At 36.3% G+C, this 26,766-nt stretch overlaps 1 protein-coding gene across 4 annotated transcripts; it reads left to right on the plus strand.

The window, feature by feature from the left end:
* Positions 1-1,476: 1,476 nt before the first annotated feature.
* LOC149625152 (aquaporin-7-like) lies at positions 1,477-26,236 on the plus strand. Of its 4 annotated transcripts, none has more exons than XM_089851919.1 (9): positions 1,477-1,596; positions 1,714-1,977; positions 2,049-2,428; positions 23,852-23,978; positions 24,058-24,195; positions 24,305-24,426; positions 24,517-24,734; positions 24,798-24,961; positions 25,104-26,236. In XM_089851919.1, exons 3-9 carry the CDS (start codon positions 2,330-2,332, stop codon positions 25,151-25,153), a joined length of 918 nt encoding a protein of 305 aa, XP_089708045.1. In that variant the 5' UTR covers positions 1,477-1,596; positions 1,714-1,977; positions 2,049-2,329; the 3' UTR covers positions 25,154-26,236. The 4 variants fall into 4 exon arrangements, with proteins under 4 accessions (XP_089708045.1, XP_089708046.1, XP_089708048.1 ...); XM_089851920.1 differs by having other exon boundaries at positions 2,139-2,428; XM_089851922.1 differs by lacking the exon at positions 2,049-2,428.
* The last annotated feature ends 530 nt before the right edge of the window (positions 26,237-26,766 follow it).

Here is a 26,766-nt window from a genome sequence, read left to right on the forward strand (position 1 = left end):
TCTGTTGTTATTTATTCTTGTCGAAAATCCTAAGTGAACGATTTGCGTATGCCTGAATGAATGTTTCACTGTGCAGACTGGTCTTATAATTAGTAAAAGAATCGATAAAAAATCACTTTGATTTTGCTTTTCACTCTCCCTTTAAATGGTTGATTACACCTTTTGTTCATACCTTTTAAACTACGATACATTTAAGTGAAAGCAGGGATAGATTTAATTTTAGAAGTAGGAATGGAGAAAGAAGAGGCGGGTCATAGCGACAGGGGTAAAAAGGAATAGGGACTTGGCAGTACTACGTTATGCAACGTCAGGCTACCTTCCACTAGTGCTAAAAAACATACCAGGAGGAGGGGCTTATGTAGCTTTCATTCTGTTAAAAAAACATACCATAATGGCGCTGGGGGCGGAGTTAAGCCTGAATTGCCAAGTCCCTATTATTTTTCACCGTCCCTCGGGTTTTGTAAGGGAATATAATGTTTATTATTTTATCCTGGTGTAGACGAAAATATTTAGCCAATTCTGTTTGTTTATTTGAACCAGGGATAGATTTAATTTTAGAAGTAGGAATGGAGAACAGAGTTATGTGGGCGCGGTCAAAGTAACGGAACCCCTTCCACGGGACGGGGGGGGGTGACAGAGGTAGAAAAGGATTATGTATTTTTCGCCGTCCACGTCAGCAACGTCATCAAACCGTAGTTTAAGTGAGCCAATAAGATAATTTAAACGAATCGTCATGCGTTGGAGGGAGGGGCTCTATACTGGGCTATGAGTCGGACTGAAGTAAATACTAACCGTCCTCCATTCCTACTTCTAAATTTAAATGTATTCCTGGTGAAAGATAGTTATAAAGTGTTGTAGAATACTGGTAAACACGTGCTTCTGTTAACCACGCTTTTGTTGCTTCACACTTTGGAAATACAACGGTAAACCATCAACCTTGAACACGCGTTCTAAAACAAAACCGAAATGCGTGTTTTGTAAAACTTCGTCATTTCTCCGCTTTGCGTGTGTTTCCTGATAACAAAGCCGAAAACAGCAGTTCCTGCCAATCAAAGCAGTAAACCCAAGGTGAATTTCACCCGAAATAGACTAAACCATACAGGGTGGAAACTTTGGTCTATGACCAGTGAGGCTTTAATATCACCAGAAGGGGATAATAGAAGAAGGATGACACTCTGTATCCTCTTCATCAAAGTCATGGCTGACCGGACTTTCTAAGCTTGTGTTAAAAGAAACGCGTACCGTTCAATGCCAAATTTGATTGGTCAAACTGTATGGTTGATGTCTAAGTTTTTAGTATGGTTGGATGGGGGAAAATAGGACTATAACATACTCAAAGAACATCCCCGTATCTCTAGTAGAACCAGAGTTATGAGCCTCCAAAGTATAGTGTAATGCTATTCCTTTGGAGGGTATGTTTATGGACATTTTGCTTAATTTAAATTACTCGGCCCCTGTTTGTCGTAACCCCAAGTTTTTAGTATGGTTGGATGGGGGCAAATAGGACTATAACATACTCAAAGAACATTCCCGTATCTCTTATAGAACCAGAGTTATGAGCCTTCAAAGTTGGGTGTAATGATATTCCTAGTTAAGGTATGTTTATGAACATTCATGTTCATTAGTCTATTTTTCCGCTGTGCTAGAGATAGTGTGCACTAAAACGACTTGAGAAGTTTCCTACACCGTTTCTTAACTTTAATTGTGCTTCAGGGTTGCCAGTCAATTGTGAGATCATCTCGGGTTTCGAAGTGAAAGATCTGAATCGAATCAAGTTATATGTTGTAGACAGCGGTTGAATTGCACTCTCAAAAAACGGGCAACACTTGTCCGTACACCATCTAAATTTACTATCAGAAGCAAATATTTCGCATCCAAAGCACTTCATCTGTCTCTAGTATATCTCTGCTTGAAGGAAAGATACCTCACACTCGCCTATTGGAAACCGGCTACCTGCGCGCCCCCTTTGTCGCTCCGGTAATATTTATATATACTATTATTTACCTACCTATCTTTCTACTAAAGTCTCTCTCCCGCTCTACCGTTAGTTCACTGAAATACCAGCGGCCCAAAAAATTAACCAGGGCATATATTTTTTATCTCTCTCTCTCTCCAAAACCCGGCTTTGCCGCTTTTAGTCTCCACGCGATTGAACCGAATTTTTTGCGAAAAAAGCTCTGACACTTTACGCGTTAAGCATTTGACTACGGATAGCCGCGCTGTTCACCTTAATATTTTCTTAGATATTTTTGGCTTCTTTCAAGTTTAAATTAAATTTAACTTCGGTTTTTCGGTACCGGGTGTTTAGTTTAATTTTTTACTTCACGAAATGTTGAACTCGGATAGTTCAATTTGGCAAAAAATGAAAGTTCAAAATGATGTTGTTAGAGAAGCGATGGCTGAGTTCTTGGGAACTTTGGTTTTAACGGTAAGAAATTAATTTCATATTCTAATTATTTATTTTATACTTAATTATTTTTTTCAATATAAAGTATTATTAATATTAATTTAAAGATTTGAAGTTAGTTATTCTATTTAATTTTAAACTTATATAGTTGGTAAAAAAAGTTAATTCCGTAACGTCTAATTTCAATTTATTTAATGAAATATATATTTAAGTTAAATGGAATTAAAAAATTATATGATCTTGAAATTAATATTTTGAATAGAGACCCATAAATTTTTGCGAAAACGTCTAGGCTAGTTGAAACAATTATTTGAACTTTGAACCGTACATAAGATCTTTCTAAGTTTGGCGCGAGGAAATCCGCACATGCTTTTCAATATGGACCTAACTCCTAAAAAAATTCATAAATGAAATTTGAAATAAGTGCAGAACTTTAACACGTTTTCAGTTAATTTCTTAAACTTACTGCAACAATAGTCAAGTATGGTTTCAATACCAGGAAATTCCAATAACTATAAATTTACCCTAACTTAACAACGGGTGTCAAAGACCTTTTAAGAAATTTTCCTATAAATTGGTAAGATATTTAAAGAAGTTAAGGAAATTCGAAGAAAATTCTTCCGCCTTCAATTTTTTTTTCTCTCTATATTTAACCTTGATCTAAAGAATTCTTTTTTATTTTAACTTTTTTTTCCTATTTATTTTAACTGGACTAGACCATACCGTTACGTGATTGTTTTAAAGTGTAGTTTATGTAAGAATTAATCTGCCATCGCTGGTACTACCATCGTTCTCCCAGTTTTCCTCTCCCACTATACGTGTTCAATGGCTTAAGCCATACGCTTAGAAACTGTACAGGGTGTTCAAAGAAGGGTTGTTAGGAACACTAAGTACAGTATAACTTACCATGGGCAATATATTTTTCAGTCCCACTGTACTATTGTCCTATAATTACCCTTTTTGAAACACCCTGTAGTTTTATAGCGCTTAGAAGTTTTTTGAATTTCTGCCAAATCCTTAGTTTTTTTACCATAAACAATCGTGGTGGGATGATCTTGTCTATTGTTGTAAAATAAAAAAGAATACAAAAATTTGATGATTTCATTGTCCGGAAAACCATTATGAATATTCCCAACTTTTAAATGAGATCACGTGCTTCAGTTATTTTAAAGTACCAACGAAATAATAAAGGCTTTATACTGAATGAATCCAGTTTAACTTAGTGGGTTTTAATTTTTCAATCGCTGCGCCTTTGTTTCATTATAGATGGTTCAATTCCCTTGAATAATTAGTAATTTGACTTTAATGACTAATTTATTTTAGTTTCACTAGCTTCTCCGTGTTAAGGGTTATGTTTGAAGCGATGATTAAGCTGTTAATTCCCTAATTTGTTTAAATAAAACTATTACTTAATATACACCTTTCACAAAAGACGGAGTAGAATAGAATCAGGCAGAAATCTTAATTTTGCCCTAAGGGCCACTGTTTTCGAGTTAGGATTTGAGTGTTTTAGGGATGACCCCTTAATTAAATTAGAATTATTTGTCTAAATCAGTTTCTTAATTTAATTTAAGGGGTCATTCGTAAAATAATGACTCTAATCTTAACTTGAAAACAGTCTCCCTGAGGGCAAAATGGAGATAGAAGTTACATTATGGACTCAAAATCGTGCATCCAAAGAGCATCCCTCTTTAAAGGCCGACTTCCAACGAAAAGGTTTCTAGCGAACTGAAAACCTAGCATCGAGACTAACAATGGAGCGACCGTGCCGATTTTCAATCCCCGCTGGGGCAAAAGTTGGAAGGGTTCTAACTAACTGAAAGCCGTGCTATATGTGGTTCTAGCGAACAGAAGATAAACAATAGAAATCCTTTTTCCTCCCAAATTTTTGCTTTCCTCTGAAGGAAATTCTCTATTGTTCATCTTCAGTTCGCTAGAACCACATTGCACGGTTTTCAGTTAGCTAGAAGCCTTTTCTAGCCAACTTTTTCCCCAGCGGGGATTCGAAAATCGGCACGGTCGCTTCATTGTTACTCTCGATGCTAGGTTTTCAGTTCGCTAGAACCCTTTTCGCTGCTGGAAGTCGGCCTTTAATTTATGGCAGACTTATCAGAAACACTCTGTTTAAAAAATATATTTAAACGAGGCCTTTTTCTTAAAAGACGTATTTATGGGTATGATATTTTTTACCGTTAGTTCGCGATTTTCTGCTGGTTATCAAGTCCAGGTCAATAGCTTGCTTCAATGAAGTTCTTCCTTATTCGCGCTCGAACAATAAAGCGTTGTTTTTCTCTTTACAAAACGAAATAAACAGGAATTTTGTTTACCGCGTATAATAATCGTAAAAATAATGGCTCCTACTGTATTTGCGTTCATTTTTTTGGGTATTTTTTATTATTATAAAGAGCGTCTATTTTAAAGGCCAATCTATTTTTAAACCAGGATAATTTTTGTTTTAAATATATATCATTTAGGTCGACCACAAACTAGAATGATATAATTCTCGTAGCGTTTACCTAGAGAAATTCTTAAGTCCTAACACACAACACACGATATGGACGGTTTATAATAGGAAATAAACTAGAACTATGGAATCTTATTTTTGATGAGCATGCAAGGGACTCTTTTCAAAAGGGATGGGGTTGTATCGTTTGCTTGAAATAGTGTTAAGATGGAACATTGACAGGACATTATATGAACGCTAAGACCTTAATTAGACAGGGCGTCAAAGTTACCAGTCCCGCACCAAATTTCGATGGTCCGTATTGTTTGAAGCCGTATCTCAATTTAAAAGTCTTGTTGTCCATATACACATCAATGTTTCGCAACAAGGTGCTCAAACTACCAGCTGAATGATCTATAGAGCTATCTGTGAAGCTTCAGAGTGATGTCACCCATGCTATTTGCACAGTGAACCATAGCGGTACTAAACATGGCCGCCTACTGCCAAAGCTAATCGTGTGACGTTTTACCTAGGCACGAACGTCACAACTGAGGTAGCTCTATTAAGCGAAAGAAATAGAGTAAATGTTCCACCTTACTGTCACTTAATTCTATTTACATTTGTTATTAATCTCTCCTTTCTAAGTAAATCTTTGATTGAAAACATAATTATGCCTAACAGATTGGACTCTGTTTCTACGGCGGTTATTTTTATGTTTTATGGTCGGTTATATTACTTATTAGACGCTATATCCTGTTTACGTCATTATAGCGCGCTACCTTTGATCATTTATTAGTCTATCATAAGTAAAGTATTCATCCACTAAGTTATCAACGACACTCTTGTCGTGCTCTATTTCAAGACAGCAGTTTGCTGCAGAGAGAAGCAAAGATTATGCCTTAGAAACTTTGTCTTATAATAAACGTATGCATATATTATAAAATTATTTAAAGTAGGAAGGTTTATGATTTCAAGATAAGAAACGTCTCATATTCCAATTGCCCTTTTATTGGCTGGCAAAAACCTCGACCCTTACTATCAAAAATACTGTAAATTTTTATTGCTAATAACATACCTATGAGATTAATAGGGTAAGGTTCTGCTTTTGATTGGTAACATTTAGTTTTATACAAACCAGGGATAGATTTAATTTTAGAAGTAGGAATGGAGAACAGAGTAATGTAGGCGCACGTCAAAGTCTCTTGACCCCCTTCCACGGGACGGAGGGGTATGAAAGAATAGGCGGGTCATAGCGACAGAGGTAAAAAGGAATTGCGTTTTTTTCGTCGTACCCGTCAGCAACGTCATCAAAACGTGGTCGAAGTAAGCCAATAAGAAAATTTAAATTTTCCGTTAGGTGTTGGAGGGAGGGCTCTATACTGGGCTTTGAGTCGGACTGAAGTAAATGCAAACCGTTCTCCATTCCTACTTCTAAAATTAAATCTATTCCTGTACAAACATAGTTTTCAGACTATGAGGCCTGCTACTATTTATACCAGTAGGACAGCCTATTTGGTACTGCACTTTCTCCGCGAAGTATCTTGGCTAAATGGTATCAAAAGGGCAGAAGGGGATAATAGAAGAAGGGTGACACTGTGTATCTTCTTAATACTAATTCAGTTATGTAACGTGATTCTTCCCACGCTCATGCACCTTTATGTTTGCTCTCCCGCTCATCAAACTTCAGATGGACATCCCACCGTGCTAGGGTGAATTCTAAAACCATTTGGTACTAAATCCTCAGCAATCAATCCACAAACCTTGATTGTCTTGACATGGGACAAGTGTTTTTTAAGGAAAAGAGAAAAAACACAGATGAAAGTTAGAACAATTAGTGGCGTAATTAAGTATTATTTCCCTTTCCAACTATTCTAAATACTTGGTGTTACAACATCAGAGCTCGAGTAATTAAGCTAAGACCACTCGGGTCTATAGTAAACAACATTCCAGATCGCGCCATTTGCTCTGGCATTCTTCACGTTATCTTTATACTTTAAATTCCTCAGATAAATGCGTCTTTGCGTCCTCAGTCGGAAATTTCTCTTCATTTTTCTCCACGTTGTTTAGGGCCAATATTTCTTATTTACATCCATATAAATATTCACCTGGCTTGGAAGAACCCGTATTCTAACACGTACGTTGTTTTTAAAAGGGATAGGTGTACAATTACCTTGTCATATTGGATATTTATGTACTTTTTATAGTTTATGTGCTGGTGATCAGCCTCAGCTCTGTTTGTTTTCCCAAGCAGGTGGAAAAGAAGATTTGCGACAATAAATAATTTTGAGTTATTTTCCACGTAACAATAGGTTTCAGTCAAGACAGCCTTGTCAAGAATATGAAGCTTTACAAGATAAATCATAATGGTCAGGTTATTGGATAACCTGAAGCTTCGCAATTCAGAGCTAGCTTTTTGACTAAATTAGAGCTTGGGGGTATGCGAGCAGAAGTTCGATAAATTGGATTGCATTAGCGATGAGTTTGGGTTGAATCAGTTAATTTTAGCAAGAAGTGATATCTAGTTTATTAGGGAGAAGGTATAAGATGCCTAAGTATTCGCGCGCCATAGTCCCAGTCCCCCTTTCAAAATACAAGGGGAGACGTAAAAGGAGGCCGGGCTATTTCACCTCTCCTCAGTCGGAAAATACATAATTTTCGTCATTGGCGTCGCGCTGACGTGAGTTTTCAAGAACCAATGAGATGCTGGTTGTAATTTAGAGGCGGGGATTAACTCCGGACCTACGTTTGGACTTCAGATAAAGCTGGAAATAAGACGAATTTATACCTTCTCCCTAATAAACTAGATATCACTTCTTGATTTTAGCTACTGACCGTCAATTTAAAACATGGCTTAGTGAATTATGTTATTTTACCCTCAATGCCAGCAATAAATAGATATCAACCAACGCTAAGGGGGAATGTTTTTAGTGCGATTTTGAGTCAAAAATATTCAAAGAGATTTTGCTATCTGGGACACTAATTTTTTGTCTGTGTGTGCATCTCAGGTATGAACTGAATCATATGAATCGAACAGAACTACTACAAGCTTTTCAGTCGGTTGTAGTTAACGGTTAATTTCACTCACAAATGACTGGCAACACTTGTCTGCACACTATGCACAGATTTATATCACTATCAATTACTAATTTTGATAATAATTAATATTAATTGGTGAAATCAATTGCGTACATCTTTCTTACAAATTTTACTACTTTTTAGTTGGGTCTGAAATCTACTATGCCCAATTTTATCGTCATCGGTATCGCCTTACCGACAAAAAGTTTTAAAATTCAGATCGCTGAGCTTTCCCACATTGCTCGGTAAAAGGCTTATTAATCCACAATGTTTAACGTGATTTGGATAAAAGAAGTTGCAAAATGCTCTTGAACAAGTTTTAAATGCTCGAAGCTCTTAATTTTGAGGAGGGTGTGATGACTTTCGTACGTTTTCCTCTGAACCAGACATAAATGGCCCCCGTTATTTCGAAATCTGGTTGTTAATTTTTGTTTCGGTTCCGAACTTGTAGTGTAGAACTTTTTAAGTTATAAGGGCAAAGCCCAGCATTTAAAAACCATCTACCGAATGTGGGTTACGTTTGTGTTCGCTCGACCAAGATTACCATTTCTTTTTTTTCTTTTTCGTTGCCCAAAGCGAGCTTATTCTCTCACGGGGCGGGTATATTATAGCGAGTCGCTTAAAATTGACTTTTAATGAGTTTCTTTTCATTCATGGGGTTTAACTTGAAATTGAACGCTCAATTCTGTGTTTAACTTTACAAACGCGATACACATTTCCGTTCTACTGAACCTTTTATTTGAATAACTTTCCGAGATCAAAGTCTAGTATGGTATGATCAAAGGCAAATGTAAATAGTAGAAAGTGAGGTATACACTATAGGAGAACAGAGTACTTGGGCAAACTAAATATCACTTACCAGTACCGTCTCTTGTCGAAGAACCTAGCAGTGAGAATGAGATCGACTTGAAATCGACTCCTTTAAAGATTTCCACTCCTGGGGTATAAATGCTCCTTGGCGTAACTTAATTTTTTTTGAAACATTATGAAATATTCTTGAAGACAATGGGAAATATATTTCAAACATAAAGACGCCCTTAGGCTGACACCGGGGTCAAATACATTGCTTACGGATACACTAAGTTTGAGTTACAATAAACATCTGCTTAAGGGAAGAAATACAATGAAAAGAAAACATTTCTATTAGACATGTCTATGATAAAACTCTTATGAAATAATAATAGTTTGACATCACCGAATGTGGTGTAATAACCTTCACCCTTCTTCGTATAGGGAAGGCTTATGACAGCGAGATCATTGTCTGTCTGAAAGGTTAAATTAAGCAACAGCAGTAAGAGTTCAAACAAGTTGAAAATAACGTGCAAAAAATGGCGGAGAAATTTAACGCGAGAAGTGTGACACGTAGTTTTTGCTTAATTCGTTTGCAAAATAGACAAATGTTGATACGTAGTTTAAACCTAGGCAATAAGGTACAACGGCACGGGTGCGCAACTTGGGTTGCTACAGTTTCTTCAACTTCCTAACGACGTTTTCACAAATTTACACTACTTGTAAAAAACCCAAATTTCACACTTAAATTGTAACTATGACAAAATTAACATTACAACAAGGTCAAACTATCTATCAAAATAAATTAAATATTATAAAAGAAAATTAGAGTATCCGGTCCCATATTTCGACCTATTTGGGCTAAAATACAATTCGAGGTGTTCGACACTCATGATGCGATAATATAAATAAAATATTAAAATTAATAATAAATCGTTAAATTTGTAAGTACCTAAAATAATAATTAATAAATTTCTCATCTCCAACGCGGGTTATTTTGGTATAATTACTTTAATGTAATAAAACAATTAATTATAATTAAACGAATGTCTTGCCTCTCGGGTTAAGGGCAACCTCTCACACCCAAATTGTGGCCTGCCCCGATTGCGAGTACAAAACTGGGAGGTGGAGAATTGATATGTATATACAGAGACTATAAACTACACTAAATGATCTTCAGCAAACTATCCCGGCGGCTGAAAAAGGTCAATTAAAAGTTAAGTTTGGACCGGTTTTTTTTTTCTCTTGATTTCTTACCGTGGATTTCCGAGAGAGCCCGAGAACTAAATCAAAATACGGTTATGTCCCTCGGGATATTCTTTTAAAGTTCGCGTTTATATAAACCAAGGATACTTTAGAATGGACTGGATATTCGTTATTTGGTTTGGTCGCTTAATTTATGCATATCAGCAGAAGTATATAATATTTCTCTTCGAGAGAAGTGTACCACAAAGCGGGGTGAGTGTAACGTCACTCTTCCCAACATCGGAACACTTAGAGCAAGGTTACTAAACCGAATCACATACACGATAATTAGTTCCCTGATCATTACTCTATTAGAGTATAAATATTTGGCAAGACGTGCTTGTGCATTTTGTCCCACGTCAAGACGAGGTTTGTGAGATGATTGCTGGGGATTTAGTGCCAAACAACTATTGAATTCACCTTACGGTGCGATGCCCATTTGTAGTTTGATGAGCGGGAAAGCAAACTAAAAGGGGGAGCCTGGGAAGAATGACGTTACATAACTAAAGCATTAAGAGGATACAGAGTGTCATCCTTCCTCTATTATCCCCTTCTGATATCAGGAATAGATGCGGCTCATAGGAATCATTTTGCCATGCTAATTTCTATGCGAGTTTTGTGGGCTGGGCTTGAGATGTATCCGTTAGGTCTATAGTTCTGACGTCTTTCTATCTGTAATTTCATTGGTTACTAGCAACGCGAGGACAAACTAGCGCGCAAAATGCAACGTCCGGTGAGATAGATTATTGGCGAAAAAAAATTCGTCATACTTCACGATTCACACAAAATTCGCATAGATACGTTGAGAAAATGTTCATACAATGGCTCTATCATTCCTGATTATATGTAATGTATATTTAGTTTAGTTTATCATGGATAGTTATAAGAAGTAGTTAATAAGTTAACCGTATGATTGTCGTTTTATCTTCCTTTATCTATGCCTTCAACGTTTAATTTGATTCGTGGTTTTTGCTTATAGTAATAGACCCTTATCGAAAGGGGGCGGTGCAGTATCATCTGCTTGATATTGGGTTAAGAAGGAACGTTGACACAAAGACGTAAGATAGGGCTTGAAAGTTACCAGTCCACAACCAAATTGGATGTGGATGGTCAGTATTGTATGAAACAATATCTGAATTTACGTCTTTGTTGTTTTCCACATACCCATCAATGTAATGTCTTAAAAAACCAGGTGACCAAACACTCGACTCTATTTCACCGCGTCTTTTGAATGGGGTCTATAGTTTAGTTAGGTTAGTATGAAGTATAGTTTTAAAAGATGAACCATGAAATACGTTCACAAGCTATCAATTAATTTGGTTTTAGAAATTCAACGGTTAATATCTCTATTCAAGGAATCGTGGGTAAACTGTAACATACAAGAGAACATATAAATTTTTAATATATTGAAGTCCTGGAAATATCAAAGAAATTGGTTAAATTGGAAACTTCGTATAAATCCTTATCACGCAGTTACTATTGTAAAATCCTATTCAACAGGATTCTAGTCCATGTTACTGTGTCCTGTATTAACTTGAACTAAGGCCACTGTTACTCGCATTACGCGTTGCTTGAGGCATCTAAACTGGTAACATTGTATACAATAATGGCAGTATAAAATCCAACTATAAACACTTTACAATTGCTTGATCAACCTCTCCCTCCCATATATTATTTTTTTTCTGAAATTTTTTTATGGACACTTGTAGGGCGCGTGGAACGTTGTCAATCACGTCATGCATTTAAAAATCCCTCACTTTTCTCCGAAAGCATTCATCTTTTTGACGAGAAACGGAAATTGTAATTTTGATGAAAAACCATTTGAATGTTTAACCTAATGGAAATATGTGGGTCTTTTATATTGGAAGTTGTTTCATTCTACTGCCTTGAGATTGAACTTAATGGGACACTTAAATGATCATTCTTAAATAATTATTATGTAAAAATCCTGTTGAGGAATACTATACTACATACTACCAGAAGGGGATAATAGAAGAAGGATGCCACTCTGTATCCTCTTCATACTTAAGTTATGTAACGTCATTCTTTCCATGCTCACCCTTTTTGTTTGCTTTCCCGCTCATCAAACTTCAGATGGGCATCGCACCGTAAGATGAATTCTATAACTGTTTGGTACTAAATTCCCAGCAATCAACCCACAAACCTCGTCTTGGGGTGGGACAAAATCCACAAGCACGTCTTGCCAAATAGTTAATCGCTTATAGAGTAATGATGAGGGAACTATTTATCGCGTATGTGATTCGGTTTAGTAACCTTGCTCCGAATGATCCGATGTTCGGAAGAATGACGTTACACTTACCCCGCTTTGCGGTACACTTCTCTCGAAGAGAAGTATTATATACTTCTGATACTACTAATACATACTAATACATACTAATACACAGGATAATTTACACCATTTAGAACAGGAGGCATGGCTACTTGGTACTGCACTTTGTCCGCCAAATAGCCTGGCCTCCTGGTGTAAATAGTGTCAATCCTCCTTATCTGAAAACTATGTATAATGTAAAATAGAAAATATTAATTTTTAAAATGATCTTAGCACTGGGGAGGTTAATGAAAGCAGCCTTCAGTTTTGGTGTAGTACCAGTATCTTATTTGCGACCTACACCACTTCTCTTTGATCTCTAGTTCTCATTCACTACTATCTTCTTTGGGTCTAGAGACCAATCAGTGACCACTCTACTTTAAGATTACCAGTTATCTTGTTTAAATTTCTCTAAAAGACAAAAATATTTAGCCAATTCTCTTTGTTCATTTGAATGAATTGAGGCATTGTCTGGGAATGTGCTCTAGACCACCAAGATAGTTAATTGGCGAGCTTAAGTATATCCTCAACCTCTGGCGAACAAACGATCATCCCAAGTTTATTCGGTTATATTTTCTTAACAGGATGTGTTCTTGTTTTCAGTAGCATGATGCCCTAGACCATGTTTTTAAACGGCTGACATTTCTCTATCTAAACTTGATAGATAAAATGATTCTAGTAACCCAGATTCGTTCTTATGGAATCTTCAATCTCACATTTGATGTCTGGTTGACCTTTAAAGATGGGAGTCTTGTTCCCTAAATGCTTTGAGTTATTATATACAGGGCGTTCCAAAACTATGGTAGCACCGAAATACCAAGAAGTTATATCTAGTTTATTAGGGAGAAGGTATAAAATTCGCCACATTTCCAGCTTTATCTCCAGTTCAAACGTAGGTCCGGAGTTAATCCCCGCCTTTAAATTACAACCAGCATCTCATTGGTTCTTGAAAACTCACGTCAGCGCGACGCGAATGACAAAAATTTCGTATTTTCCGACTGAGGAGAGGCGAAATAGCCCGGCCTCCCTTTACGTCCCCCCTTGAATTTTGAAAGGGGGACTGGGACTAACTATGGCTCGGGAATACTTTGGCATCTTATACCTTCTCCCTAGTAAACTAGATATCGCTTCTTGGAAATATAGTGGCCGTTTTGAGTCTAAAATGTTCTGTGACATTTTGCCTAACAGAAGTTATGATTGTATTGTCATAAAAGTTTACATTTTCGGCTTAAAATTGATTACCCATAAAACCATGATACTAGAACACCCTGCATTTCTAAATTCATTCTTACGGATGGTTTTGCGTTACCATTACGGTAAAATTCGTGAGCCACAAAATTATCGAAGCAAAATCATTTAAAACGTGTTTAGTAATAAATTACAGAATTTTCGCACCTTAAACTGCAAGGCAAAGTTTAGTTTTGAAACTATCAATGTAGGAAATTTAATGAACCATTTGGAACTCGAGTACCTTTACCTGCCCACTTGAATTCAAACTTCCTAATTCTCCAGAAATACGTGATGATGGGCCGATTCCAAAAATCCAAAATAAAAACCAAAACCATCGTCGAATAATAAACAATATATTAATTTTTCTTACCTTTGCACAAAGAAACAGCGACGGAAATTAGGAAAAAGTAATCAAGCTACATATTATAAATTTTTGTTACGATGGTTTCTAAATTAACTTTAAATGAAATGTTTTTAAGTTTATTTATTTCTTTAATAAAGCCAACATTAAGTTAGATTTGAATAAGAAGGAAGGTTTAAGTGCATGCGCTTGTTCCCGATACAGAGGGTCAAGATTCGGGCGGTTTAAGATTTTTTTGGGGAAATCCAGGTGTTAACCGTGGGAATATAACTGAAAAGGGGAAAGTAGTTCATTCAAACAATATCGAGAAAGTCAAGAAAGACCAGAAAGGCTTAAGAAAGTTAAGTGTTAACCAAGGGGTACGTTACTCTTAAAAGAAAATGTGAGAGTATTTTTTTAAATTCAATTTAAAAAAGCGTATAAAATTACTAATATCTAAAATTGGAACCATCTATTTATCTATAATATTAAAGAAGATACAAGCAATTAAGTTTTCTTATAGTTTACGTGTTAAGCCTTTGTGCCAAAAACTATTGGACGAACGCTTCACGTGATACTATTTATCCAATAGAATTTTATAACTCTATGCAAAGTCCTAGCGCGTGGGACCATCATAACTTAATTATCTTCTTTAATATTATAGGAAAATAGATGGTTCCAATTAAAAATATGAATAATTTTACACGCTCTTTCGAATAAAAATCAAAATTCTATTCAAATTGTTTTAATAATCAAATTAATTATTATTTAAAAAAATGCCAGCGATCTGTAAAATCTCAAGAGTCGCTTAGTGAATTATCCCTCGGTTTTTAAGTATTCGAGGCGCGTTCATGATTCGGCGCACGCGTAGATACGCCCGTGCATTATGTAAAATATCAACGACAAAAGAAGAGAGAACCGTAAAAAAATCAATCTAGAGGGGCGTTCCACAACAAAAAATTCAATGCCCTTTATATAATTTTACGAATAAACTTTTTCACTTTTTTTTTGTTATTTTGAAATTTCGTTTTTATTTTTTTCTAGAATCTAGATAATACCGTATCTTCCCTTTTTCGAATAATCTATGAAATAAAAAAAAAGTAAAATAAAATAAAATAAAATACAATTCAATTGAAGTCAAAAAATCGCGCGGGCGGAAACGTGCCTCTTCGTAAACATAAAAAGATTTGCAGATTTTTTTTGAAAGAAATAGTGACAAGGAAATACAATTTTTTAAGTCTAATTCTGATCTATTTTATATGCACCGTTAGAGGGTAGCGAAACTAATTTTGGAAGATGCAATCACTGTTAATAAAAGTTTTGGTCGCCATTTTTCAAGATGTCCTCTGATTATAACGAAATTCGACGCTGTTTTACTACACGTTATGATGAACCACTATGAAAAATTTCAGTTATATCAGTTGACGTTTACGATAGTTATGGCGTATTGTAAAAATAGTTAACGGAAATTTTAATGTTTCAATTTATACGGTTGGAAGTGTAGTTTCGGATAATGTTTTGCGCCGTCGCTGGTCCGTTAACGGAAAATCGTGAATCGATGCAGCATTAGGCCCAGTTCTCTCAACCAGAAACTTTTGTTTTATTTTAGTTTACGTTTTCAAATCTATTTTAAACGTGAATGGTTTTCAATTAGCTATAGAAAATATTGTTAAACGTGCAAGGTTTCCTGTTTTAGCGACTCAAAATCGGATAAAGAACATATCCTTAATTTATGACTGACTTATCAGAAACATCCTTTATTTAATTAAAGAACTCGTACAAACACAAATAAACATTAAACCATTCTTTAACATTTTCCCTTTTACAAACAAATCCCATCAACCAGTTTACATCAATAACGTTAAGCTTAACGAGTCAATCTTTTTAAGAATGTAAAGTTATGACGAAAGCTGTCAAACGGTTTAGGATTAAAATTCTTCAAGTGGTTTAAGATAATAAATCGATCTGTCTAAGTAGGTAGATAATCTTTTATAGTTTATTTAAATAAGATAGGGAGCTTTCAAGTGCCTTTCAAGAACGACTGATGTCTCAATCTATTATTTGATTAAATACTTGTAACTGTTAAAAAGCTGAATTCGTTCTCATTTTGCTTTTGCTTTGTTTTTAGGCCCCATAACTGCTGGCTGGTTTTGGTGTCACCTGAGTGTATATATTCTTTATTATAGTACTACGTCTGATCGCTCAAAGGTTTTCTGTTATACTAGTCATGGTAATCGTCATAGAATCAGTTCAATGCCTCAGTTCATTAAAATGAACCAAATTGGTTGGCTATTTTCGTATTTTAGAAAAAATTATAAAAATATAAATGGTAATATCAGGGATAGATTTAATTTTAGAAGTAGGTATGGAGAACGGTTAGTATTTACTTCAGTCCGACTCATAGACCACCCAGTATAGAGCCCCTCCCTCCAACACGTAACGAAAAGTTTAAATTATCATATTGGCTCACTTAAATTGCGTTTTGATGACATTGCTGACGGTGACGGCAAAAAATGCGTAATTCATTTTTACCTCTGTCGCTATGACCCGCCTCTTCTTTAATACCCCTCCGTCACGGGAAGGGGGTCCGGGACTTTGACGCGCGCCCTGATTACTCTGTTTTTCATTCCTACTTCTCAAATTAAATCTATCCCTGGTAATATTAAAGTAGAGTGATCACTGATTGGTCGATTTTCTAGAGAAGCTAGTAGTGAATGAGAAAGAGCTCAAGAGTTGGTTGGTAGAAGGGTTGTTGTAGATTGCAGACACCACTCTGTGAATACACTAAATTTAATTGAAGACTTTCAGTAACATGCCCAGTGTACCTAGCTAACTTTCCAAATTATTATTTCTACTATGAACCCAAAGCCTATTTCCTCCACCCAACAGGAAACCTCATTCGGTTCAGTTTTCCAAATTTCCTCTCCAAAAAAAAAACCCAAACTGTTAAATTGTAGCTTAACGTACCCAATTTTATCATAATTAGTGATTATCTCTAGAGTTTTTTTTCATTCACAAAACGTCGTATAATCTAGGGCTCAACACCTCCTTAATACTATATTTTTATCAGGAGGGTCTTTGAACTACCTTACCATCTTACGTAATAACTAGAATTTCCAAGGAGGTTGTAAAAAAAGAAAAGAAATACTTGGTAGTTTTCAAGGAAATTAGGGAAGGGCATTCGATTCAATAGAGATGATGTCTGTATTATTTCAAGCGGTTTTTCAGTCAATGATAAGCTACTAGTTTCGTAGCGGACTTTCACACATCTGGTTACCACTTTTATCACCAACTTTTCTTATCTCGATATTCTTCAATTAGTTTAAAGTTAATTGGAAAATTATCATTATCACAACCAACGTAATTTACAAAAAATATAATTTAGTTCAAGGTTTTCAAAGGGATGGTAGTGCATAGATCAATAATTTTTTAATAAGTTTTGGAAATAGATAAATATTGTCCTAAAGAATGTTTTGAGCAACACCTATTTTACGCCAATAAACCATAAAAGGTTCACTTTTGTTTCTTTGTATTTTATTTTTTTCTTAAGTTGTCTCGCTTTGAGTTCATTAAAATTGTAATAGTCGCTTCGGGTATTTTGAATTCGGGCAATCTGGTTCGCACGCCGCCCTATACCATTGCCTCGAATTTGACCCGTTCGGTTGCCCCAAAGGCAAACAAACTGTACAAAAGCTATATGTATGCCCTATAAGGGTCAGAGTAATGTTTTGCCACGGGGCAATCAGTCGTTGCCACAACTACGCTACCTTCAACTTTCTTTTATTCTCATTATTCTACAAAAGAAAGTTTTAATTATACTTTATCGAAGGGATAATGAAATAGTAACCTAGTTTAGATCGGTCATAATGAATTTTTGACTTTCTATTATAACCGTGATGAAATACCGTAAAAAGGCTTAATGGTTTTTTTTTATTTTGAGGCGTCATTTTTAATACTCTTCAATACTTAAATGACTTCAACACTAAAAGAGAAAGGAGCTGAGTTCCATTTCTCTTCTTGGCGCATGCGCTATAGCCTTTTTGTGTCTGAGAGTGCGCAGAAACGGAGATGTTTCAAGCCTCTATCATGCCCTGGTTCTAACGGTTGTCACAGAATATTGCAGTCAATTTGTAAAATACTGTTAGTAAAAAAATTGTCTAATTTATTTTGGACGTTCAACGCAAGTCTCGGCTGTGGTTTTAGTTTTAGAAAATGCTACTAGATGGCATCATAGTCGAGGGGTGAAGTTAACTGGGCCGATAAGCTTAGCGAGACTAGTTTTAGCTGCGCCCTCGACGTTAACGAGTTCTCGTTGGTTCCTGCCTTTGGCAAGGTAAAATTAATGTTAGGGGCGCCACATTAGTTGACATCTTCTTTAATCCTAATATTGTCAACTCTAATAAAAATGAACGCCAGTGTTTTGAGTCTAATAACTGAAGCCAATTGTTTCAATCTTCATGCTCCCTTTAAAATATGACGCAATTCAAGTAATTTTTAATAGTTAATACGAAGTGGTTGCCATAATTCTCCACCCCTCTAATTCAGAGTAGATCTCAGACGATAACAAAAATATTTCGTAAACCGAATTGTCTATCTGAACACGGTAAGTCACAAGTGTTATTTACACGTTTCTTACAACGCAAATAAGCTGGTTTAGAAGACAATTTTGGGGTCAATATTTTACATTATCTCGAGGAGATTGGCACCGTCTATACGGCGCCGACAAGTATCATTGCCAACTCTCTACGCAAATTGTGAGAAATTAGCTTGTTATTATCGGTGATAATATGGGAATTGGATTATCAAATGTGAAGTAATTTTTGCTTACTCGCAAAATATAAACCAGGCCAATTTAGGGAGGTTCCTTTGTAAGTTCATGCAATCGGCGTCTCTGAAGATAAAAATTGAACATTACTTCGAAGTTCGTAGCGACAGTGTTACTTTAAGCTGAAAAAAACAGAGAGTAAGGTCTACAGTAAGAAGGGCGTGTAGGTATAACACGCGATTCACGTTGACTCTGGACCAAAGAGAAAAGCTAAAGGTTTCGACCGAAAACACCGACGGAAATTACGCAGCCAACGGTAGAAATATGAACTTACACCTGACTCCCGCGGTAGATCGTTCATACTACGACCGAATTTTTTTTGTTTAGCGGTAGATTGTTCTTGGGTCACGTGACAATGGGAATGATTTCTCGAGGGTGCAAACACTATTTTCTATCTTGGGGTAGCATATTCCCAAAAGCCCTCGTCAACTACTTGTAACATCTAATAACAAACACAATATATAAATGGCGGCTATCGATTAATCCCGCGTACACATGCGCTCTTGAAAGGTATGACGTCGTTAGTTAGATAAATTTCATTGGCTGAGAACGTGGCGTAACGCCGAACACGACCGAAAAAATAGTACACAAGTTATGCCTGGTCGAACGGAACTTCCGTCGGACTCAAACCAACTCCTTTCCGCCGGGTTTCAGTCGTATTTTCGGTCGCGTGGGAATCTAACTTTCAGGCTTTCATTAACTTACTGTTTTTTCAATTTGCCCATGATAATGAAGATAGTAAGATACTCAATTTAAATCTAGTATATACAAAGGCAAATTGTACATTAGCTCGTCGTTTGCACCTGCTCTAGCTCCATCGCGTAATGGAGTTTCTATCTCGGTAAATAATACAATAGTTACGTAATACCTAAATAAAAGTTTGTAAATGGGCTAGGTTGGGCAGTAAGAAACGGGTAGGAGTGGAAAGGAAAAAAAAAATAATTCACTTAAGAGCCACTGTTACAACGTTGAAATTAAATGAGTTTGTACCTTCTGAACCATCATCATTCAACAATGAATTCTTTCATTCATAACCACTACAAAATTCTAGCCCCTTTACTTTCCAATTTTCACCACTCCTTACAAGAGTTTCAACACTAAGCTGATTGTAGTACATACAACGCCTAGTAGTACCACCTAGTGAAGCTTAGTTCTTTATATACAGGGTATTCCAAAAAGGAGTAATTATTGAACCGAAGCACAGCGGGACCGTTCAATGAATTTTAAGTCGAAAATGTTTATACTTCTATCATATTTTTCGGCGACCTTTAGGACTCGAAGTTACATATTCGCCTCAAAATTAATTTCCCACAAAACATCAGGGTAGCCACTGAATTTTCTAAACCAAATTCCTAAATTTTCCACGTTTCCCCTGACCTTTTTCTTAGATTTTCCCTGACCTTTTTAGGCCGAAAGTGTAATGTTAACAGCACGTTTTAAGTGCTTATAATTAAATAAACTCTCTACATCAAGTTTTCCAATGTATTTGTTGCACCAAAATGATTAAGAAACATTTTAACTATAAATAACAGTATAACAGATTTTTTTAAAGGCATTTACTTTATAAAAACAATTCTAGACATTTTTAAGGATTGCTCTAGAGTTTTATGTGTTAAGAGAGGATGAGGAGAAACTTTCATTACTCTTTCAATAAAGACTTATTCCCAGAAATTTTACCCACTAAAATCAAATTCCCTGACTTTTCCCTGACCTTTTCGGCCCATTTTTAAATTCCCTGACTTTTCCAGGTTTTCCCTGACCCGTGGCAACCCTGAACATGCTTCGGCCCTATAATTACCCTTTTTGGAACACCCTGTTTATTCTACCCTTTAAAATGGTATCTTCTGGCTTCTATCGCGTCGTCCCTCAAGTGATATCTTCGAAACCTAGACGTTTATAGATTTTTTTTCTCCCTTATCCCCTAGAGGAAAGTAAGTCAATATAGATAAGTATAGATTTCCAATGTCCCAATTCCAATATCTACCTATCTAACGTTACAGGCAAAATAGAAATATATATATATATAGGGAAGGTCAAGATCGTCTCACGCGAGTCTTTTTTTCTCTTTTTGATGAATTACTTTTCCTGTTTCGTCTACAAGACAATTTTCGGTCTATGCTAAAAATATAAAATTTGTAAAACCTCCAAGATCAAGGTGGGCGTAGTTGACATCGATACTGGAATTTTTAGAAGTTTAAAAAGACATACAGGATGTTTCTATCAAAGAGGAGAGAGAGAGAGAGAGAGAGAGAGAGAGGGAGATAGAAACGCGTTTTATAAAATCCCCCGAAAAATGGGAAAATAGGGGGGTACGTTAAGTTTTAGGGCGCACATCCTTTGCGCATGGGGGGATTGACCTTCTCGCCTTATCTCTGTCATCCCTTATGTCAACTATGCGCGAGAAAGCTGCGTTCAGGCGCCTAGGTGTACCGTAGATTTACCCCCGTTTTCACCACGCATGGATCACGGCTGCCTATACTGATTCTCTCTCCCTCTTTCTCCCCTCTTTGTTTCTATAACCAGGAATAAATAGATTTCTTCTACTTGCAATGTTTAAGAGGTCATTTTCTGAGCCTTTCTGCTTGAATTAAAGAGGTGCAGAAATCGTCACCCTGACGTCAGGCATAATTTATTGGAGCTTAGGAATCACGTGATATCGACTTAGCTTGCGACCTATGCGTGCCACAACAAAGTTATCAAGAAACATCATATATATTCGAGTAACCAATGAGATGCGAGGAAGGAGGGGTTGGAGATTGAACGAAGTTTTAAGTCCTTCCCCTTAACTTCAGTCAGATGTTAGTATGGAGTCTATGGGCGTTCGAAGTTGAAGAAATCTATCATGTATTCCTCATTTTTATAATCTCCTTGAAGCCAATTAAAACATAATTGCTAAGTAATTCCCTTCCCAGATCATGCCTGAGCTCATTCAAATAAACAAACCGAATTGAATAAAAACTTTTTAGTCTTTTAGAGAAATTAAAACCGAATACTGATTATATTAGAGCATAAGTTTATTATGCCTCTAAGTACACAAATACGGGTTACAACTGGGCATCTTCCGCAGGCTTCTGTGACGTCAGAACTCGTATAGCGTTAAGATCCGAAGAGAGAAAATTTTGAAATATCTGTCGCGGTCGAGACGATTACTAAATGGGTCACATGATAAAAAATCATCCAATGGAATAAAGGTGATTTTTACGTTTCGTATAGGCAGGCATTGGGGGGAACGAATTTTACTTAAGAAACCCCAAATCCCTCTCTCTCTCTCGTGAGATAGAGGCGGTTTCAGTCCTGAAACATTCTAAAAGGGATAAAAGAAACGCTAGGCTAGGCAGTACAATTTTGTGTTGAAGTTGAGGTGAAAAATGATACGGAGAGAGTATAGGGTTTCATTAAAGGGAGCCAGACAAACACTATTGCCATAGGAGTAGCAGCCATTTCTCTGCTTAGAGGCATTATAAACTTATGATTAGATTGATAACTGATTGGTTGATTTTTATAAAGATGCTATAGTGCTAGTGAGAAAAGGGAAACACTTATTTTTTTTACATCGCGTTACCTTTAAATAATTTGGTTATGAATTCGGTTGCTTGTTTTATATTATGAAATCCACGTGAATGGTTTGTTGCCCATTAAAACTGGTTTACTCCGTAACGTGTAAACCGGATCTCTACCCCTAAATGTAGATTAACTTTGAAAGTGCGGTAGTGTAGTTCATTCAATACGAATATCTTACGACATCACGATTATATTTTGTAATTTTTTTTTATAAAGTCTAGATTTTGCGATTATCTGAACAAATATCTTTCTTCGGCATAAATTGTTTAAGCACGAATTTTGAGGCTACTCGATGAAATTGTTTCCAGATAGATAAGTTCCCATCTTTCACGCGATATAGATAAGAAATACTTATAAAAAATTACTCAATTAAATTTTACATTTGCTTTGTTGTTTGTTATAAAGTATTTTCCCAGAAAAAAAATACTTAAGAATGAAATTATTTCTTTTTATTTTTAATCTTGATGGTAAAATTATCTACGCTTTTAAAGATACGCGTGAGGAGGGTTATCTTGAATGAAGAGCTGTTAATTCTCTATCTACTAACCTGACATTGTCCTAGATTATATATAAAAATTCAAAGAGATAGTGAAATAGAGAAAGACATATTCCTCCACCATTTTATAAATCAAGAAGTGATATCTAAATTATTAGGGTGAAGGTATAAATTCGTCGCATTACCAACTTTATCTCCAGTCCAAACGTAGGTCCGCAGTTAATCTCCGCCTCTAAAATTACAACCAGCATCTCATCGGTTCTTGAAAACTCACGTCAGCGCGACGCGAAAGACGAAAATTACGTATTTTCCGACTGAGGAGTGGCGAAATAGCCCGGCCTCCTTTTACGTCCCCCCCCTGTATTTTGAAAGGGGGACTCGGACTATGGCACGCGAATACTCAGGCAACTTATACCTTCTCCCTAATAAACTAGATATCACTTCTTAATGAAGGATGCGACTTTGTACTGTACCAAATATTATACAGTTTTCTTAGTTTCTTGAAAATCCAAAGCATCATTGTTTACCAACTAACCAGATTACGCGCCACTTACACGCTCTACTGGGAGGGGGAACCAATTTACAGTCTAAATACGACTGACTGTATATAACAATGAAAATAACTGTTATATCGCGAAGGCTGTCTGTGTGTGTTTCGATTGCTTTGCACGTATTGCATACACGTAAGCAGCGGGAAATTCGGGGGTACGATTGTTGACGAGGCTAAAAGCGAAAAGGTCTGTGTCTCGGGGAAGTTGCCCCCAATTTGTCATAGAACGAAGGGGTCATTCCTCTTTGACAAAGACGTATGAGAAGACCCAGACTGTCAACCTTACATCCTATACCTATTTGTTTTTCTTTCTAGTTAAGGTTAAGACATAAATAGCATAACAGCGATAAGTGTCAGTCAAATAATGCAATTTTTCTCTTGAAACATCACGGAGAGGGAATAAATAATAATAATGATTAAAAGAGATTAGACCCAAGTCTCGCTTATTAAAATTACCATACTTATGGTGTAAATTGTACAGCGATTAAATCACATAATTACTTTGATTTTTAACAAAAATACAACGACTTCATTATACTTTTTTCAATATTTTTCATTTAGTTATGTGGAAATGCAATGCTGGCGTCCGTATTTTTGGGTCGCGCCGGTAGTATCGCCCCTGCGGTTGTACCATTCGGATGGGGACTTTCACTGACCATCGCTTTATTCGTCTCCGGAGGCGTCTCTGGTCAGTACAAACCACAAATCCCATCTCAAAAAATTCCACGAACTTCCGTCAAATAAATATAAAATTTAAATCATTTCAGGAGGTCATTTGAATCCGGCAGTGACACTGGCTTTTGCTACTATAGGCAAATTTCCTTGGAGAAAAGTTTTGTTTTACATGAGTGCCCAATATATGGGGGCTTTTGTCTCGGCTGGACTTTTGTTTCTAGTTTATAGAAGTAAGTTTAATTAAAACATGTCGTCACAAATTGTAACGGTTCAGAGTGTACCCGTTGACAATTGGCTCTAACAGTTTTAGCTAAAGTTTCTAACCTACGTTTTCTTTAGGCGCCATTGATCAATTCGACGATGGCTTCCGTTCAATTCCACCACACGTCAACGCGACAGCCCAGATCTTTTCTTGCTTCCCAACGGAATACGTCACCAGCGCCAACTGCGTCGGAGACCAGGTTATATTACGTTTCCAACCCAGTGAAATTACTTCTTTACTTAATTAGCAAATCTTTGCTAATGACCCATTTTTCTAATTGATACCTTAGGTTGTAGCTACGGCATTACTTCTGATTGCCATTTGCGCAATTACGGACGAGCGCAACATGAGCGTAACGAAAGGTATGTATCCTCTAGCCATCGGTCTGTCTTTAACCGGTATCTTCTACGGATTTGCCATGAACTGTATGAACCCATTGAACCCGGCGCGTGATTTGGGACCTAGAGTATTCACCGCTATTGCAGGATGGGGTGATGATGTCTTCAGGTAGGTTATCTTTCTTAAGATTCAATTGCAGTCTAAGTAACGTTGGTTTCAATTGCATTATAGCTACCGCGATTACAATTGGTTCTGGATCCCCATTGTGGGTCCTCATTTGGGTGGTATTGTCGGTGTATGGCTTTACAAAATCTTTATCGAAATTCAATGGCCTGATGGAAGTTACGATTTTAACAATGAAAGTTCATCCGCCGCTACCGTTTCTACCGCTGACTGTAAGCATACGCCCGTTCTTGTTACGTAATGTTTGCTGAACCAATCCCGTTTGTACCGTAACAAAATTGGAGACGTTTTTCAGCAAAGGTTTCGCAGTCTGAACTTACCTTCAAATTAACGTAACAAAATATTTTCTTTCAGTGTCGCAAGTACAAGTGCAAGGGCTGAAAGTGTACCAAACAAAACAGTGAAAGTCATAACTTGGCATAAACCTGAGAACATTTTTCTATTCTTTAAAACTTTCTGTATTTAACCGTATCGTGTTCGACTCTAATACATCGATCACCCATGGGCCTTGCGTCATAAAACGGATCTCTAGATTTAGGACCCAGTTTTGTTATAGAAAACATATATATATATAATATCAACAACGAATAGGACAATACGGTGATACCAAGAATCATTTTAAACACGTATAACTAGCTCCTCTGAAAAGACCCATTTGAACTGTCACTATTCCAATTAAGAAAGTCTATCGCTCGTAATTTTACGGTCAAAATAACTTTTCTTCAAGGCACTAATTATGCCCGATGAAAATGATATTTATTTTAGTACATTTCAAGGGACGTTTTCTTAGCGAATTTTATTATGTTAATACCAATGTTTTTGGGGGTCTGTTACGAGTGTTGTCTTAGACTTTAAATTAGGTTGATTCTAAACCTTAATTACGCAAGTACTTCGATAAGTACTTCACCAAATTGACTCCCATTTAAGAGATATTTAATTGCCATGACTGGTTTCATGTTTTAAATTTAATATTATAGAAAACAGAGTGTTAAAACATATTTAAAAGTTTTGCGTTGTTTTTTTGAACCGTTACTCATTAGGAGAGTACTGAAATTTAGTTCGCAAGAATTCTTTCTCTCGCCTGTTCTAAAATTAATTCACTTGAAACATGTATCCAGAATTTCAGTGAATTGATTTTCGTAGAAAGACAAAACTGATTTCAGTCGAGTCTTTCCAGGAAGTTTAAATGAAAGTTTATTGCCGTTTTCCATTGGCTGTTTGCAATCTGTAACCACGGAGCGATATTAAAGTAAACCAAAGTAGATGAATGATATCTTGTTCTCACTCTAAAAATTACTCCTTTTAAAATGCCAATGGAAAACGGCATAAGAGTAATTCAATCGTCGGTTAAAAAAAACAAAAAAAAACGCACTCAACTTTTGTTTTTACTAAAACAACAAAAAGATAATATTAATATATTACTGTAGTTCTAAAAGAGTATTATTTAGTCTAATAAAAGTACAGTTAACTTAACAAATATAAAGAAATTTTGAAAATCAAGAATTGAGTTTCCTAACCACATTTTCGTTTAACCACTCTGAAATTTACAGCATTCCTGTGGGCAAGAAGTGATATCTAGTTTATAAGGAAGAAGGTTAAATTCGCCGCATTTCCAGCTTTATCTCCAATCCAAACGTAGGTCCGGAGTTAATCCCCGCCTCTAAATTACAACCAGCATCTCATTGGTTCTTAAAAACTCACGTCAGCGCGACGCGAATGACGAAAATTACGTATTTTCCGACTGAGAAGAGGCGAAATAGCCCGGCCTCCTTTTACGTCGTCCCCCTAGCATTTTGAAAGGGGGACTGGGACTATGGCGCGCGAATACTTAGGCAACTTAAAGCTTCTCCCTAATAAACTAGATATCACTTCTTGTGTGGGCAAGGGACCTTCTCCTCAAGCTGGACAACACCTAGACTGATCCTCTAAGGTACGTGACTACTGGATACCACTATCGGTCGGCAGCGTAACCTCTCTTTATTACCATACTTTTTTGTTTATATGAAGAAGAGAAACA

Source organism: Phalangium opilio, unplaced genomic scaffold (assembly GCF_054372755.1).
Source record: "Phalangium opilio isolate 3A_F unplaced genomic scaffold, DU_Popi_V2 ptg000105l_1, whole genome shotgun sequence".
Lineage (NCBI taxonomy): Eukaryota > Metazoa > Arthropoda > Arachnida > Opiliones > Phalangiidae > Phalangium > Phalangium opilio.